This window comes from Pagrus pagrus (assembly GCF_965226575.1).
Source record: "Pagrus pagrus genome assembly, chromosome: 24".
NCBI classification, from domain to species: Eukaryota; Metazoa; Chordata; class Actinopteri; order Spariformes; family Sparidae; genus Pagrus; species Pagrus pagrus.
The window spans coordinates 9,009,423-9,027,432 of record NC_140206.1 but is presented as its reverse complement, the minus strand read 5'-3'; the positions used below and the strand labels follow the sequence as shown (position 1 = coordinate 9,027,432).

General features: G+C 42.3%; 1 protein-coding gene across 2 annotated transcripts in view; it reads left to right on the top strand.

Annotated features, from left to right (window-relative positions):
* Positions 1-18,010, top strand: part of dmd (dystrophin) — a 279,023-nt gene that overhangs the window by 218,573 nt on the left and 42,440 nt on the right. For both annotated transcript variants that reach the window (XM_084346660.1, XM_084346659.1), the window contains 9 exons: positions 904-1,076; positions 1,165-1,321; positions 3,214-3,325; positions 4,560-4,828; positions 5,405-5,551; positions 7,430-7,492; positions 10,554-10,617; positions 13,415-13,475; positions 17,733-17,768. In XM_084346660.1, coding sequence (XP_084202786.1) covers positions 904-1,076; positions 1,165-1,321; positions 3,214-3,325; positions 4,560-4,828; positions 5,405-5,551; positions 7,430-7,492; positions 10,554-10,617; positions 13,415-13,475; positions 17,733-17,768 — 1,082 coding nt within the window. The remainder of the gene's footprint in view (positions 1-903; positions 1,077-1,164; positions 1,322-3,213; positions 3,326-4,559; positions 4,829-5,404; positions 5,552-7,429; positions 7,493-10,553; positions 10,618-13,414; positions 13,476-17,732; positions 17,769-18,010) is intronic.

Below are 18,010 nucleotides of genomic sequence, written 5' to 3'. Positions count from 1 at the left end.
GTTTTCAGTATAAGGGTTGGGCCCCTCTGAAGGGTCATAAGATAAATCGTTTTTTGTCCTCTTGGACAAAGAGGACAAATTACCTGACGGTCATTTAAAGTAACAGTGTGAGAAGTTAAAAGGAAAAATGTCTGTTTGATTGAACTTCACATAGAAATGTTGGTAAAGGCTTTATTAATGTTTATTAGATCATTCACTAATGCTTTATCAGTCACTTTAATAAGAACAAACTTTAGGTTGCCAGTTTGTGGGAATTCCTTCACTTGCATCTTTGATTTATCAGACTTTACACAACTCCTCCACATATTAATACTCCCTAAAACCTGCACACGCACTTTGATGTGTGGCAGACTTGTTATTTCCTTACAGCAGTTCTGAGTTAGCAGCGCTCAGGTAAAAGTCAGCCATGTAAAGACGCAGCATTGAATTGATGTCACATCTCTCAGTGCCTACATGCTGATCTTTTGGTATTTTCCACCCCGTTCCTGAACATGACGAGTTCACAGAAAGCTTTATTTCCTTTTTCACTTCACAAAGATTGTTTTTTTTTTTAGCGCTTGGATCCCATGTAGCGTCTTATCGGGAGCATTTCCAGTAATGGATTGTGCAGGTGGGACCACCGCTGTCAGAGTCGCCAGCTGATTCCAGGCTGAATATCACATCTTGACATTTCAGTGCTACCAAAGGTTTCATCCACAATGCATTAAGTCCTGCGTTGCGACTCAATCCTGGCGGTTGCTGCTTTCAGGGAGTAAATCACTCGCTCAGATCCTGATCCCATTACTGAGCACTCGAGCAGTGAAAAAGTGAATTCCTGAAAGATGGCTGCTATTACCAAGAAAATGAAGTGTATATGCTCCGACAGAATTTACTGCTCTCTACTCTTACTGTGTGTGTTCACAGGATCTCCAGGCGGAGATCGACAGCCACACGGAGCTGTATCACTCCCTGGATGAGAATGGGCAGAGGATCGTGACCTCGCTCAGGGACTCGGAGGACGCCGCTCTGCTCCAGAGACGCCTGGACAACATGAGCCAGCGCTGGAACGACCTGCGCAACAAGACCCTCAGCATGAGGTGAGGGTGAAAGCAGTGGGGACAGCCAGACTTAGTTCAGAGTTTAAATAAAGCAAACTAAATAAAAATGCCTGTGTTTGTGTTTCAGGGCCCACCTGGACTCAGAGATGGCCCCGTGGAAGAGGCTCCACATGTCGCTGCAGGAGCTGCTCAACTGGCTGAGGCTGAAGAGTCAACAGCTGGAGCTGGAGCCGCCTGTAGGGGGCGACGTCCCCGCCGTGCAGACACAGCTGGACACGCACCGGGTAGGAGGGAAGACGCGCACACTATGTGGGACACAGACAGACACGCTGCTTGTGTCTGCAGCATTTTTGTTTGAGGAATTTGAAATTCTGCTGATTCTGGAGTTGTTTGTAGAGCTGGCCGAGGATACAAGGCATGTACAGTATTTACACTTTCAGTAAGGGACTGTGGAAAAATGATTTGTAGGGTGGCAGGGTCAGAAAAGTGGCTTATCTACATTATTTTTTTGTTTTTGTTGAAGGGAGGGTCTCCTTTAAAAAAAAAGTATCATCAAAGAATATTTTTCTTCTTCCAGCCGTCGCTTTCGAGATTTATCTTGATCTGTCTGTTAAATATGAAGCTACAGTCAGCAGCCAGTTAGCTTAGCTTAGCACAAAGACTGGAAACAGGGGGAAATTGCTAGCCTTGTTCAATCAAAAGGAGTGTGTTTTCATATTTGCACTTCAAGGCCTCCAAACATCCCAATGCAGCGCTGTTATGTTATTCTGAGATACTGGGAGGAGGGTATTGTAGTTTTGTTTGTTTATTGTACTTTCTACCTCAAGGGAGCGTCCAAAAAATAAAGCCAACATCTGATCAATCCAGTATCAATCCAACAATTTTCATACAGTCCCTAATCACAAAAAATAGCAGTAATAATTCGGTAATATCTCTCTCGAAAGTGAAGCTCAGAGTCACAATAAAAGGAAAAACACTTTCATAGACCTTCAGCTCAATGCCAATGCAATAAGCAACCAATAAAAAGAGCCAGCTTGATACTTCCATATTAAAAAAAAAGTTTTGTGGTTTCATTGCAGAAGCAGCCATTTATGTTCGAAGCAGACTTCATGTCTCTCTGACTCACATTATGTAAATCAAAGGCTCCGAGTGAATGGAAAATATTCGGACAGGTTAAATGAAAAACCCATTTTGTGCTCCGTTTTATGCAAAGAAGCGAGATGATTGGCTCTGCTGATTTGGTCATTTTGTGAATAAAACTACTATAATTCTGCAAAATGGTGACTCTGTGCAGATACGCATTAGGAGAAGGCTTTTAGTCAAAGCATTTCACAATGAAGGTGGACGTGTTTCATGTTTTATGATGAGGGACACACATATTCATCACTCATTCAACGGCTTTTGTGCGTTAACACAGAATACATGACAACTTTCTGACAACAACATCCTTTTCAACACGTCTTTGATTATAATTATGTGGAGAACTTAATTTATTTCATCTTGTGAGTGACATGCTCGCTCCTGAGGCGGTTTTATGCATCTCTACAGCAGGGGCTCTTAAGATTTTTTATCATGAGCCTCAAAATTGAAATGATCTCAAGGAAACCAAGCTCATTAATGCAGATTGCACAAAAACAGTCATTAAAATACTTCAGTAAATCTCACGACACAAACCTTTCTTCACATTTCAGGACTAACATGACCTGCTAGAGAAAAATACACAAAAGGTGTGACAGCCACAAATATCCATCTGTCATGCTATTGTGACATTTTTCTTATCATTACAAGGTACCAAAATATAATCAGATGGTGTTTTTGATAAGAAACTTCCATGTGGTGTCAAAAAGAGAGAAAATTCAATGCTTAAAGAGAAACTCTGGCCCAGAGCAATCATATAAAAAGAAATGACATATTGTACATTGATTCTACATTATTCTTGTTATAACATGAGAAGTTTTGATTTGTATCTAGAAATAACGAGAAAAAATGTCAACATACCGTGAAAAACCTTCCCCCGATCGTTCTCAATGTGTCCCCAGCTAAATTTAAGGTTAAATTCAATGAACAGCTGAAAAATAAAAGTGGTAACATAAACTATATGTAACTGAAGCAGATACAGATAAGTGAAATTCAAGTTTTTGTGTCTGTGTCTGTGTCTGTGTCTGTGTTGTCACAGGGCTTCAAGAGGGACTTGAGAGCCAAGGAGCCAGTTGTCACCAAGGCTCTGGACGATGTGGGGATCTTTCTGTCTGAGCTGCCGCGGGAAACACCTTCACCTGAGCAGAGAGGTAACACACACTCCGACAATGATTAACTTCAGACAATTCTTTATTTTCCTTCCAAGGCTCAGGTAAGATTGCCTCCCTTCAGCACTTCAGACTTGCTTTGATGTTTTTTTATGCTGAATGGATTGAGAACGAAGCAGCATAAGCTCTTTTGTATTGTTACATTTACATTTGAATGTACGTTGCACCTGCCATTTAAATGCAGGAAATACAGGAAATAGCTCATTAATTAGCGACATTTTCTGCCCGAGCAGCACCTTAAGCATCCCTCACACTGAAAAGGAAAATATAAAGGGAATTTAACCGACCTAAAGCTCCTCTTCCTCTCGTCTCTGACTCACACGGTGAACTCTGGACCCTGGTAACAGCCTGTAACAACCACACACGCGGTTAACATGCACACTTTTCCTGCAGCACCTCCTGCACCATGGCAGCAGCCCGGTTACCAGGCTCATAGAAGACGGCTGAACTTTAACTGTGGCCCATTAAATCCATTCAACTGCCAACTCAAACACACTCGGAGAGCGGAGGAAGAAAGGGTGAACTCCAGCTGCTAATCACTGCCGCGCTGAGGGAAACGAGCACTTACTCTCTCTTAGAAAGTCATTCTGTCTTGGCGATCAGACCTTCGGCGGGTTCGGGGACGTCTTTAAAAGCAGAATTGACGCGCTTCTTTCAACTGTATGACATTTTGCTTGGTTTAGATTTGGCTGGCTTTCCTAAAAGAGAACATGTGTCTTCAAAACAAGCCTGAGTGGTTTGACATATAAGTGAGGAAGTCTCTCAGGAGACGGTCTTCAATGTCAAAGCCAGTGCTTATGTTTTTGTTTGCTCTCGCAGCCACACAGTGGAAATACGTCTACAGGAGCTCGTCTTCTTCTTTGACGTAATGATATTCATGTAGCAGCAGGCATTTTCTACTATTGACATTCATTCCCACAAATCTGCTTTCTGGTGTTGATTCTCCTATGTAGCGTAACGGCACTTAAACTTAAAATATCATCCTGCAACCTGGTTTGTAAAATGACCCAGAATCCCCAGCACAGTATAAAACAGTATCGTCTGCATAAAGATTAACTTCATGATCACACAAAGAAGAGACCATTTTATTTATATAAATGGTGAAAAGATCAATGGATCCCAGCAAGAATTGGTATTTGACTGCTCCTACATCCACATGTTGATGTGTGGTTGACTTTTTTCACCAGATGTGACTTCTTCTTTCAATAACCCTCAGATATCAGCCCGGAGGAGCGTGCCCAGAACGTGGGGCGAGTCCTGCGCAAAGAAGCGGATGACGTGATGGTCAAGTGGGATCGGCTCAATGCCGACTCGGCCGAGTGGCAGAGGAGGCTGGAGCTGGCTCTTGATCGGCTGATGGAGCTCCAGGAGGCGGAGGACCTGCTGGACGGGCAGCTGAGACAGGCCGAGATGGTGAGGGAGGCGTGGGAACCAGTCGGCGACCTGCTGATCGACTCGCTGCCGGAGAACATCGAGAAAGTCAAGGTCAGATTGAGTGAACTGAGCGCTGTTTGAAGACGTGTATGACATTCACAGTTGATGATGTGCGTATCCGTGAAGCTTGTAAGAACAGTCGCTGCTTGATTTCAGGTTTATTTTGTGCTGAAGAGTAACTAAATAATATGGGATTGATTCACTGGTGTTAAATATCTCCCACAACACCTTGAAAGCCATCTGTAGCAGTCATACTGTAGATGTACATTACTTCCTCCCTAATCTGCTTGTATCACATCTGAAGGAAGTGGCACACAGCAGAGTTAGCGCACCAGCATCGATCAACCGTTATGTCACGCATGGTGAGGGCGCCTCACGGTGCATTCATCCTACTTACCGAAAGCCTGTCAGTGTTTTCCATACATCAGCGAGCATTAAATAGGCAGAAAAGAGGGGTTTACATGATGGCTGCATCTGTTTCTCACTGTCAGAAACTACACTGAACAGAACCACTAACAACCTGTCTGTGTTTCCCATCTGTCCTCTCTACACTGTCAACAATCCAGCACAAAACAACAACCTATGTGTGTGTCATTGTGTGTGTGTTTGTGTGTGTGTATTTCGCAGGAGTTCCAGGACGAGATCGCTCCGATCCAGGAGGACGTAACACACATGAACCAGTTGGCGTCCACTTTCGGTCCACACGACATCCAGCTGTCGCCTAGCAACCTGGAACGCATTGATGATCTGAACACGCGCTGGAGGCTTCTCCAGGTACACACACATGCACACACACACATACACACACACTACCGTACACAGGTATTCAGGTTTTTTCTGCAGATATGTGTGCATAGTGTATGTCAGCAAAGATGCACATAAAATAGGCAGCTGCCGGCTGCACACAGCTTCAAAACTATTTGTTATTGAAATAATGTTTCATCTGCAAGTCTCCACAACTTCAGCTGAATACGGTGTTTAGTCACCACCAGTCTTAAAAGGAAAAGTTCACCCACATTCAGTTATTACCTACTCACCCCCATGCTGATGGAAAAGCAGGTGAAGTTTCGTAGTCCACTAAACTTTTTTCGAGTTTCCAGAAATGTTTTATGGACTATGAAACTTCACCCAACTTTCCATCGGCATGGGGGTGTGGAGATGATGACTGAATATTGATTTTTGGGTGAATTTGTCCTTTAGTACCAGTGAAAAGACGAATGTCTGGTGTCTTGATGTCTTTGACTTTCTCTGCGTGCCTGTCTGCGAGTATATCTGTGTGTGTTAATTTACTGGAAGGCTGTAATAAAGACAGTAAGAGCACACACATACACACACGCCGTGTTGTGGATCAGAGGCAGCGCAGGGTGTGCCTCAATCAGTCTCAATAAACCCAGTGGCAGCCACGCTGGAAGTCAGACAGTGATTGTTACCGGGGGTGACAGATAGAGCCAATCAGCTGCCAGGGAGACGCTACTGATGCCGCGGAGTCCCGGGCGGAGACGGGCGCCACAGTGACACCACGGTGACGGGACCAGACGGCCAGTCTCTCTGAAGTTAGCACCTGACCAGATGCTTACGCACACACACGCACCGTATACACACAAACACACACACGCACACACACACACACACACACACACACACACACACACACACACACACTCCTTTGTGTTGTAGTAAGGTGAAGGGTGTGATTTATTGTTGTATAAGAAACAAACTGAATCGGCCTGTATTTATCAAACTTCGTGGAGGAGCACTATAGTTAGCAGCAGTTAGCGGTTACTCTGGTGATACGCTGCCCCCTATATGTTTGGAGTATGAATTCGACAGGTGGCCAATTCTTACATATTGCACATGTTCAACTAACAGATTATTTGTCATGATCAGTGATTTTTATTGCAGTCACTCCAAAAAAACGCTCACGCTAGGAACATGCTTGCGCTAGTCGCTATAAGATAAGCTAATCCTTTATTGGTCCCACAATGGGGGAATTTGCATTGTTACAGCAGCAAAGGGGGTAACAACATAGACATAATTATGGAAATAAAAAAAAAAGATTAATTAATTAGTAAAAAAGCAGAGGAAACAAAAATAGTAATAGCACTTTTAGCAGTCTGTTAAATGAAGGCATTTCCTCTCTGTGCACTGATATCCCTGAGCTGATTTAAAATGGTAAGAAGAGAATTTAGTATTTCGTTTGGACAGAAAAGAGGATTTAACTGCCAGTTTTTAAAAAGTCAGTTTCCACTGCAGGTGGTTCATTGAGAGCAGGATGTTTGCCCAGGAATTTTTTGGCTTCACTTTTAATGGCAGGGTTGTAGATAGAAATCTGTGTGTGTGTGTGTGTGTGTGTGTGTGTGTGTGTGTGTGTGTGTGTGTGCTAATGTGAGTGCGTCCAATGTGTTTGTGCTTTCATGTTCTCTGTTTTCGTTAATGTGGCTTAAATTTTAGGTGAGTGCTTTTGTTGGATTTGTGTGCGTGTGCGCGTGTGTGTATGTGGTACCTGCACATTCAGGTCACTTTAGGTGGTTCGCAGTGTTCCTAAAAGGTCGGAGCTGATTGGTCGGCGCGTGGACACAGTGCACTCTGTGTAATTGCGACAAATTTCTCCCCAACAATCTTCGCTCCTCTCGTTTGTACAATTCTGATCAGGTTACGGTGGATACGGGGAAAAGCAGCTCAGGCAGGAATGGATTGGGTGAGGTGGACTCGAAGGTAATTTCACCGTTTTTGGTTTCATGCCAAGCCAAAAATAAAAAAAAAAGGACTGGTCATCGCCGTCATATCCTCATCTTCATCTGTTCTTCATCTCATACCATGACGCACATACGCTCACACCCACCCCGTCTATGTGTCATCAGCGGGGCCTTCTCGTTTGGGTTGTGGATGAAAGGCTGGATGGTTAATCAGCCAATCTGTCCACTCAGACTGGATAATAGCTCATCCAAGTCCCTCCGCATCAAGACTTCTATCAAAGAAAGTTGAGACGCCTTTGAGCTTCCAATGATTCAGTTTTTTTTTTGTTTTTTTTTACTTCCTGGAACAAAAATCTGCTAATCAGCGTCTGCCAAAGCTCTTCATGCTGGCCGGAGCTACATGTGTTGCCTGGGAACATTAGATCACTGGACATTGTGTCATGAAGCATCAGTGATTACAGACACACAGCGGCTCCTCCGGGGATGTTCAGGGTTCAGCTCGCTGGTACCGGACTGAAATTATGCCTGCTAGTGTCAGCTGGCCTTTAATGTGAATTATGCATCAGATTATAATGGAAGCAGCAGATTTAGAGAATGTTTCCTCAATATTGCTGGAAAGTATTCATAGCTGACGCACAAATCGGGTGTTAAACAGTGTTGAGTCTGACACATTTGAGTCTGACACATTTGTCTAATAAATAATGAACACAGACTTGGTTCGATCTCACTGAGAAACAGGTCAGAAGTGATTTAGGAAATTCTGACCTTTAAATGCCATCCACCAGGTTGTGCGAGCATTTGTTGGTCCAATTCAGGGAACTGTATTGGAATTTATGGGAAATATAATGAAAAAAAATGTAAATAAAGGGGTTATTTGCTTAAGCAATGGAAGGCAAGTTTATTTATAAAGTGCATTTAATCACAACAAACGTTGATCCGAGTGCTTTACAGAAAAAACACGTGATTTAAAGATCAAATCATAACAGAAACAACAAAATAAAATACAAAGAAAGTAATAACCTCAGAGAGGTCAGGTATGTGATCTGTCTGTATTTACCATGTCACATGCAGATAGAAAAAGAAACCTTTTACCAAGTCAGCCGACTTAATTGAAAACCTTTCTGATAGAAATGAAAAACTGACTTGAGTTGAACCCCGATCGAGCGCAGCCAGTTCACTCCAGTAATATAATCAAGTTTTTGATTAAAAGCCTATAGTGCTCTGGCTCAGACGGCGCGGTCGTGTTGGCAGTAGTGTGGGCAGCACATGTCATGAGAGGATTCACTATTTGATTGTAATTTTACTGGATTCCTGTTTAATTGGATGCTGAAAAATGTGTCTGTAGATGTGATGGAAAGGAGCGCTGCTGAATGAAGCGCATGGCTACAGTTCAGTGAAGTGTATAGTGTATTGTAGTTCATCTGACTAAACCTTATGAAAGACGTTTTTCTCTTCCTCTGCCCCCAGCGAGGTGTTACTGCATGTTAAGGGTGGTTTAGGAGTAGTGGTTGTACTTTGTGAATATTTTTATACGTGCCGTATTCGCAGGCTTTATGTCATTGTTTTATATAAAATGCCTGACCGAAATATATCTGTTCATTACCTAACTGTAAGTGTTGACAGCCTGTGGGAGTCCTCCGCACCTGTACGCATACAGGTGTGCGGAGGTCACTTTCCCTGTATTCTGACACCACAAACAAAAACAATCTTACCTTCAGCTTGAGCTCTGTTTGTTTGTGAGTCTTGAGGAATGTTCAGCACTTGAAAAGGTAAATATAGGGTTTTCATGCCAGGGATGCTTACATTAGATATATGATGGTGTAGAATCAGTGCCAACTAAAACAGCCCACAAAACAGGTGTTTAGATTTGGATCAATGACAAGCGAAGAGTTTGCAGTTTAGATGGCAATCTGTGAGCCAGGAGACGAGTGTGTGTGTGTGTGTGTGTGTGTGTGTGTGTGTGTGTGTGTGTGTGTGTGTGTGTGTGTGTACCCCGGTGGGCTTAGCCCCGCCCCCCTGTGTGTACCTACAGAGCCGTGCTGATTTGGCACAATTATCTCAACTCCATCTAGATCGACAGCTCATTCAGAGCTGAAGGAGACTCACAGGAGACTGCATCCTCTCTAATTCCTCCACTACAAATTCAATTATCTTCTCCATGCTTGTCTTTGTGTCTCCTCCCCTCCCCTTCCTCATCCTCTGCCTGCCCATCCTTGTACTTCGACTCATTACGACTTCTTTTTTTTAATGGTACAAGTATATTATAGATATGGATATCCAATACGACACACGCAAGAATCACCCTCCAGTGTGTTTCCATCATCATTTTATAAAGTTATTCATTACTTTGAAGAAGCATTAGAGCTGAAAGTTTTCTTCTGGCCTTGAAAGTGTGATTGCCAGGATTATATTTCTTCCCTTTCTTACAGCTAGCTACCCTGATGGCATGATAGCCAAGGCTAGAGCTAGCTAGCAAAGATACATTTACATTTATTTACTAACAGCTGTTGTGTGTATTTGAAAAATATCCAATCTGATAAACTAACATCTTGGTAATTCGTTTTGAGGAGGTAGTTAAATCCAATCAGAGGAGAAACAGCAGCTAAAGCTAACTAGCTTACCTCAGCGCTAGCTTACACAACCTTTGAGGGGAATTCAGGCAATGTGACATAGTTAAGTTACCTTTAAATGACATATTTACATGAATTAAATGTATTTAATTGTAGATTCAGTTTTATATTGATTTCAGAATAAATTAAGACAGAAATGCTAAGGACTAGCCTGCGGCTGTTAAGAAATCATCACATAAGGCTAATATTCTTAAACAAACATGACAGCTGAAGTTGTAGTATCTACATTTTATTATTGGTTATTAGGTGCTATAGCAGAAGTAGTTCATAATTCTGGGAATATTCAAGGTGGGAATTAACAGGAATATATGCAAATTTGGGGGGATTTATGAGAAATAATGTGAAATATCATGGAGAAAATGTAAATATAGGAGTTATTTGTCATTGTGTCATATACAGATGGAAACATCGATCTCTCTAAATGTGTTTCTTTCCATCTTTCTCCATCAGATCTCCGTCACAGAACATCTAAAGCAGCTGACGGACGCTCACAGGGACTTTGGCCTTCTGCACGGTGAGTCAAACGCCCTCGCGCACACCTACCTGCATACATCAGACTGTTGACAGTTGACAAGATAGTCAAGAGGCTGCGTGTGCGTGAGAGAGAAAGAGATAAGGCAGAATGTGTTAGACAAATTGAGGCACCTACCTCCCGACAGCGTCTCACTCAGCGGCACTCAATAAGTGACGTGTTAGCGAGGGAGAAGGAGCGACACGGCGCCGGGCTGTCAACGGGTCACTGAATAACTGAATATGCGATGAGACGGAGCGAGCTTATAAAGACCGTCAATCGTTCAGCTGCTCAATGAGCCTATGATGGTGTATCGATCTGTTTATGCAACTTGTTTTTCTAGTTTTATCACTGAATTCCAATACGACCCGGCAGTTAACCCGATATGACCGAGACTCTCATCCGTATCACAGTCACATATTGATGAAAGCATATAGATGAAAGTCCCGCATTGATTATCACATTGATGAAAGAGATGTTTATAGGATGGCCTCTCCAGTCGGGTCAATATCAAAATCCACCCTAAAAAAACACAGACGCTGCGTAAAGCCGATGAGCTCATTTTGTTTTTCTGTGGGGCGTTTTTGTTACTTTGTTCTGTTTGTAGTTTGTTTGTTCTGTTGCATACTTGATCGCTTGCTAAACCCACAACAGCAACCATCCACTGACACTGACAGCAGGCCTGTAAAGCTTTAAAGTCTCAACATGCTAAAGGCCTTTTTATTTGCATCTTAAATCCAAAAAATACAAGAACAAAAGCACAAGGGATGGATTAAACAGTGTGTTTGTCAGCGCTAACGTTAGCACGCTCTACTAACTATTATATTTCTTACACTGGAAAAATTAGCATTGCATTCAGGCCAGGGAGCATGACATGTCTTCCACATAGATCACCATTGGGATGTGTTATCGTCAGTGTTTTAGCATGCTAATTTATTATTTTTACAAGGTTCTTGTTTATAAAGGTTCAGATGGAGGACATAAGCTAGTTTTCAACCAAGGCCAAATAGTTAGCTCGCGCTGCTTCTTATCAAAGTAGGTTTTTCTGTTGGTAGGATCTGAGCACTGTTATACAGTACTATAATATGTTTCCATAATATTGCCTTATCATACTTTACTATAAAACTAGGATTAACTAAGATAGCTACCCCTCAATACAACCCTACCTACCCCTGGTCTACATGGATTATCATTGGGACCTGTTAGCTTTGTTTCTTAGTATTTTAGCATACTAAAATAAGCTGTTATGTAGCCTTAAAGTGCATATTTTCAGACAATTTTTCACAAGGTTCTTGTTTTACAAAGGGTCTGTCGGAGACCAACAAAAACTAGCAAGCCAGCTAGCGCTGCTAAAATCTGCTAGCCACAGTTGTCATGTCATCCAAAAATAAACTGGCAGTTGTCAGCTAGAAATGAAAAGCCTCTGTGTGAAATCGAGGACATGCTTTTTCAAAATTGACTAACAATTGGGCACAATGGGCCTTTTTAGCAATTTATTTTGACCTTTAGCTAAGTGGGTTTGGTGGAAGGTCACTTGGAGGTCACAACAGACGATATTATTAGCAATAATTATAGTATAATTATAATTATAGTTTAACAAACAGTTGGTGTTTGTTGGCCGAAAGTGTCTCATCAGCTTTTGGAGTCAGTTCAGTCCTTTTTCTTTCTTGACTGGTCTATTTATCACACGTTTAAAATTATACATGCAGCATCCATTTTCAAAGTAAACACTAGTTTGTGATCACTATTAGTTTCTCTCGCCACGTTTATACGTGACAGTGACTCAGAATGCATTAAACATTGCAGATTAATGGCGCGTAAGCTCGTAAGACCATGAGGATGATTTTTGTCATTTAAAGACGTCCACCTGGAGCCACTCATCAAACTGCTAGCTGTTTTTCCTCATCAATTCTCTTTACTTTAATTACAGCTCATCTGCGGAGTAATTAAAAGACCACAGATAACAAAAGATCACAACATCGCTCACACGCTCGTGGCGGTGATTAAAATTAAAGAACCACAGGGGGGCTGGTGAGGAGAAAGCGAAAGGAAGGAAGAGACAAAAAGTGACACTTGAGATACAAATGAAGTGGTTAAACAACAACAACGCCGTAAATAAATTATGCTGTCAAGAGAAAAACATAAATTATAATATCCTTTAACCATCCAGGTTGTCACATTTCATGATATATAAATGATCTAGCCTGATAATGGAGCTGTGAAAGATAAAGCAGGGCAGATAGAGATGGTGATGGGGTGATAATAAAGATGACAGCGATGATGATGATGATGAGAAGAGCGGTGAGGACGTACACACTCTGCTGTGTTGATATACGCCGCATGTGTTCTGGCAGTTGTCCTGCGATGCATCGTTCTGTTTTTAACTGCAGCGAATTTTACCCGTGGGGCACAATAACGCTTATACAGCGGGTACTTTCAGCCGAGCCCTCTGATTGGTCGGAGATGCATTCCAACTGTGCTGACAATTCCCAGAAAGCACAGCCTGCTTTAATGGCTGGCGTGCCAACTCTTGTGGGCATAATAAGTGAGATAATTAGCAATATTTTCTTGTTTTTCTGCTGTTTTTCATTATCACGTATATTACTTTGAAGCAAACTTTTTCCTTACACGTGATGTTTTTTGGCTTAACTGCTGCATACACATTGCCTGCATGCTTTTGTCGGGACCTACAGGATGTTGATCCTGCAGTAAAATAAAATGTGTACGTGTGTGTGAAAAGTAAAACAGCCTGCAGACAGTTTGAGCAGTCGTTGTGACCCTTGTTTCTCTGTCTCAGCAGGATCTGTAGAGAGCCCCTTTGAGCAGGGCATCTCCCCAAACAACGTGCCCTACTACATAAAGTAAGTACTGACCTCTGAGCTGTGGCCCAAGGATGCTACTTATATAACAGGTCCACCAGTCTATATACAAATTGCATTGGCTGTATATAAAGATAGACTATGTGTTTACTAGATACATTTACTTCCATCTTGGGCTTGTGGCGTCATTTCAAGCCAGAGTCTGCACACTAGTGATCGGACTATCCAGAATTGGCGCAGATGCAAGTAAGACTCTTTTTATAGCATCAAATATTACCTATGCTGCAGCCAGCCACCAGGGGGCTATCAAGATGTTTTGGCTTCCTTTGTAAGGAGCCGTCATGCAATCCATCTTTCTATACAGTCAGTGGTTGGTACTATTTCCAGTGAGGTTGACAGATACTCGACACAACTCAACTGTCTGGTTAAAGGTGCAATGTGTAAGAAATATCTCAAGAGTAACTGCTTACTGTTGCTAGCTGTATTCTGCTTATGCATCCTCGACTGAAGCTACTGTTAGCTTGTTAGCAAAGTTAGCCGTACAGGAGCTTAGGACCACTGGGAGAAAGGGGTTATCAAGCCCAGGGCTTGCAGGTTAGCATGCTAACTTAGATGTCATCGACATAACGTCAGAACTGTTATTTCTTCACAATCTGGTGATAATCGTAGATCATTTTTGAATGTTTTAGACTAAAATTCTTACACATTGCGCCTTTAAATGTCACGGAGGGAACACAAATCTGTATTTTGAGTGTGCTAACCTTCTAACAAACAGAGTGCAGTGTGCTTCGCATTGATGCTAAAAGTCGCTAGAGGCTAGAATATGCAGAAATGTCTTGAAATGTTTTTCTAGGCATCTGTCGACTTCTAACATCAGCTTTTATGATAAACTAATGTCACTACCAGCGGGCAGGATTTCTTCACCACCGTGCAAACTGTTCAATTAAGGACTCCACTTCCTGGGTCTAACATGCTGTACTTGTAGATATAATACAGTGTGTATGTTCAGACAAGGGCCTCTAGACCTAAATCAAAACTCCTCTCCAGCGCACCATGCTTTATTCAACGTACTTTTTCAAAACACAGCGTATTCAAATATCTCTTGATGACCAGAAATCCAGAAGGATCAACTTTCTCTCTAAACTTCTTTGAAACCTCCTCACTTCCTGTATAATGGATGATTCATTTCCATGAAATGTTCTGCAATGGGATAAGTTTCTTTCATACATCATGTCGCACTTTTATGTTCTGCTGTTCTTTGTTTTGAGTTCTCAAATGAGTGATGTCAGTCTCCTCTTAACATATCCATGTGGAATAGGATGTGTAGGACTGGAAGAAAAATGGGAGATAAAAGTCCTAAAACTGGTTAGAAAAAAATGCTTTTTTTTACCCACTGAGAGGTTCTGATGAAAAACTGCTTTAGAAAAAGTTTGTTTTAAAGGTTTGAATATCAGCTCATTCATAATATCTTGTACGTAACAATGTTGGTTAATTGGTTATCTCTAAGTAACATGATACCACCTTGATGAAGGCGGGATAGTTTTAAGTGACGTACTTCAGTTGGATCCAACTTCCCTCAATGAACTGCTCAATATTTTTCCCCTTTAGGCTTATTTTGAATGCTGTGATACACACAAACAGTAACACAATTACAATATTATCTTGTGCATTTATCTCAAATCCCAATTATGTTCCTGGCTGGAAATAGTATGATCATAATCTTTATTGGCTCATTTAGCTCATTATGTAGCAGTTGGCACACAGTACGTACACAGAAAAGTGATTTCCCATTGGCTTGAATGATGTCCCGTGTAATGTCCCGGCCAAACATCCTATCTAAGATGCAGCTGTAATGTTTTACCCTGATTTTAAATGTTTTGGCTTTTGTAGTATCCAGTGGCGGACTCAGGATGTTTGAGGGGCAGGGGCGAAAAAAACAAAAAGGGCACCAGCTGTATGACGGGGGGGCGCCAGTGCACAGGAAGTTGTGATATATTTATAGTGAAGAGAGGGCACTTTATCTTGTTTTATCTACCGAAGGGGCATCCAAGGGGGCACTTTCAGGGGTTTCGAAAATGGGGCACAATCCATCCGTCCATCCACCCATCCATCCATCCATCCCCTGTAGAGAACCAAAGTGGATCCAAACAGTCAGGACAGTTTTTCTTTAAAGGTCCAATTAAAAAGATAGTTGATTGTTGAGTCTCATTCCCAACCTGTCAAATAGGTTGGTTGGTTTTGGGTTGGGGGTCAGCCCGACCTGTCAACCCAAAGTGTCAGTACTTGACGAGTGGGTAAACCCAAAGCGTAGCCCAAAGCGGTATTTGATGAGTTAGAGATGAGACTCAACAGTCAACTATCGTACAAATGGTATCTTTAAGACCCAGAACAGTGAGTGAATCTCACCTTGTAAACATGGCAGCTTTACATTTAAATGATCCTTGATCAGACCAACAGAAAAACATTTGTGGTGGTTATACAGCATTGGCCAGTCGTGTTTTATCATTTACCTCCTGAGGGAACAAGCTTTGTTTATCCACCGGTTGGTTCCTGGCCTCCTTGGTCTTCCTTGTTCCCTGGGCTACAACTTAAATTAAAACATACATTACAGTATCTCAGTAAACAGCCAGCTAACGCAGATGTTTAGTAAGTCTTTTACAGTCTGCTGTTGCCAAGAGACGGCACGGTAGGCCAGAAAATGCACATTATTTACTTCATTATGTCCGTAAACATGCTTGTCGAGCAGTTGAATCCCTGTTTGCCCTGTAGTGCTCTGATGAATGCCGGGAGACTGTTTACTACTCATCAGCAGATAGCAGAAGTTTCGGAGGTGGGGTGTGTTAGCACAGTCGTAAGCACAGTCTTACAACTTCTGCCTGAGCGCTGCAGGAGGCGCAAACAGTGGTCCTACTGTTGCTGAGTTGGTAAGACAAAGGAATTTTATCTTGAGACCCACCTGCGAAATGATCCTGCACGATTAGATCAATTTTATGATGTTTGTTTTTTGGAGCCACAAGCCTTCTTTAATTTAGATAGTTCAGAGGAATGCTATGATTAATGTAGAGGCTCTACAACCTTGCCAGACCTGGCAGAAGCACCGGCTTTACAAATTATTTTGCTAAGCCAAGCATTGTTCAGACCCACAGAACTCCATTTTAAACTCAAGGGGGTAAACCAAGTGTAAGCCTTATATAGCATATGCATACTCAGTGGAGTACAATGTAGAGACACTCAATAAAAGTACTGTAACTTTGGAAAGAAGAAATAACTCTTCACTCATCTCACAAATAAAAGGTTGAATTCATTAGCATTAAAACACACCCTTGCTTAAGTCAGTACACTCAGGAGTTTTCACTGCTACATCCTGACTTGTTCTGGTTCAATCCAGGAGCTTGTAGCAGCTAATGTTAGCTAGTTTTAGAAAGTTTTGGCTAGGTATTGTAACTGAAGCGCTTTTTACACAGAGATCACACACTACCACTGCAACGAAGGTTGATCTTTTGCGTAGAGGGTAAGGAGCTCCCAGACCTTGCGGACATTTTCAGTGGCTGTACTTCGTATTTGAGTTAACTGCTAACTGCTGCTAGCTGATTTTTATATGTCCCCCATTCAAACTTTGTACTTTTAAACAGAACGACCAGGCAGAAGGCGCAACAGTCCAGTCTTGAATAGGCTGAGAAAAAGAGGCTCGACAATACTGAGATAATTGACCGACTGCGACTCTGTTTTTGCTGTTTCACTACGTATTAGCATTTACACAAGTGGTACCACTAACAGGTACCAAGCTAGCTATATCAAAACAAAACAAAATGGCAGAAGGAAATAAATGTCACAATTGAAGAAAACAGAAAAGACCAAAGAGCAACTATGGCTGACGAGAGCTAGCATATCCCCAGCTCGCTAGTGTGTTAGCTCTTGGCTCAGCAGCCACAGTCGTTAGCCACCTAGCTCTGTGAGACGTTACGGCTTAGCTCTCTGCCTCACATTCCTAACTCATTGGTCAGAATAAGCCCACAGTGTGATCGATCAAGCTCACTTCCTTGCTTCGTCTTTAGCTGGACTCCACCGGCCCTGGTAATCAGCAACTAGCAGTATGGCATGTTTGAGTTAACACTTAATGGCTGAGTGAGAGAGATTGCATGTAACTGGCACGACACGCTTGGCTGCTCTCAAGAGTGTTTGCGTAACTCTTGGTTTGACGTGGAATTAACTGCAAGTGAGACTCGACGTAGAGAAGGAGAGAGGAGGAAGGAGGCAGGGAGGGAAAGAGAAATGACAGATTCTCCTCTCCACATGCAGTGATAAAGCTGGACCTGACCTGATGACCGAGGCCCTGTGAGTGCCAGCTGACCACACACACACACACACACACACCTGTCTACACACACATCAACATCCGTCAACACACACAATGTGAAACATACAGTACACGCAAACGTACATTATGTGGCCAAAAATATGTGGACACCCAAACATTACACTCATATGTGATTGTTGGACATGTCATTTCAAAACCATGCGCATTCATGTGATCCTAGACCAGTATCCACTGTTCTTCATTTACTCAAGTACTCAAT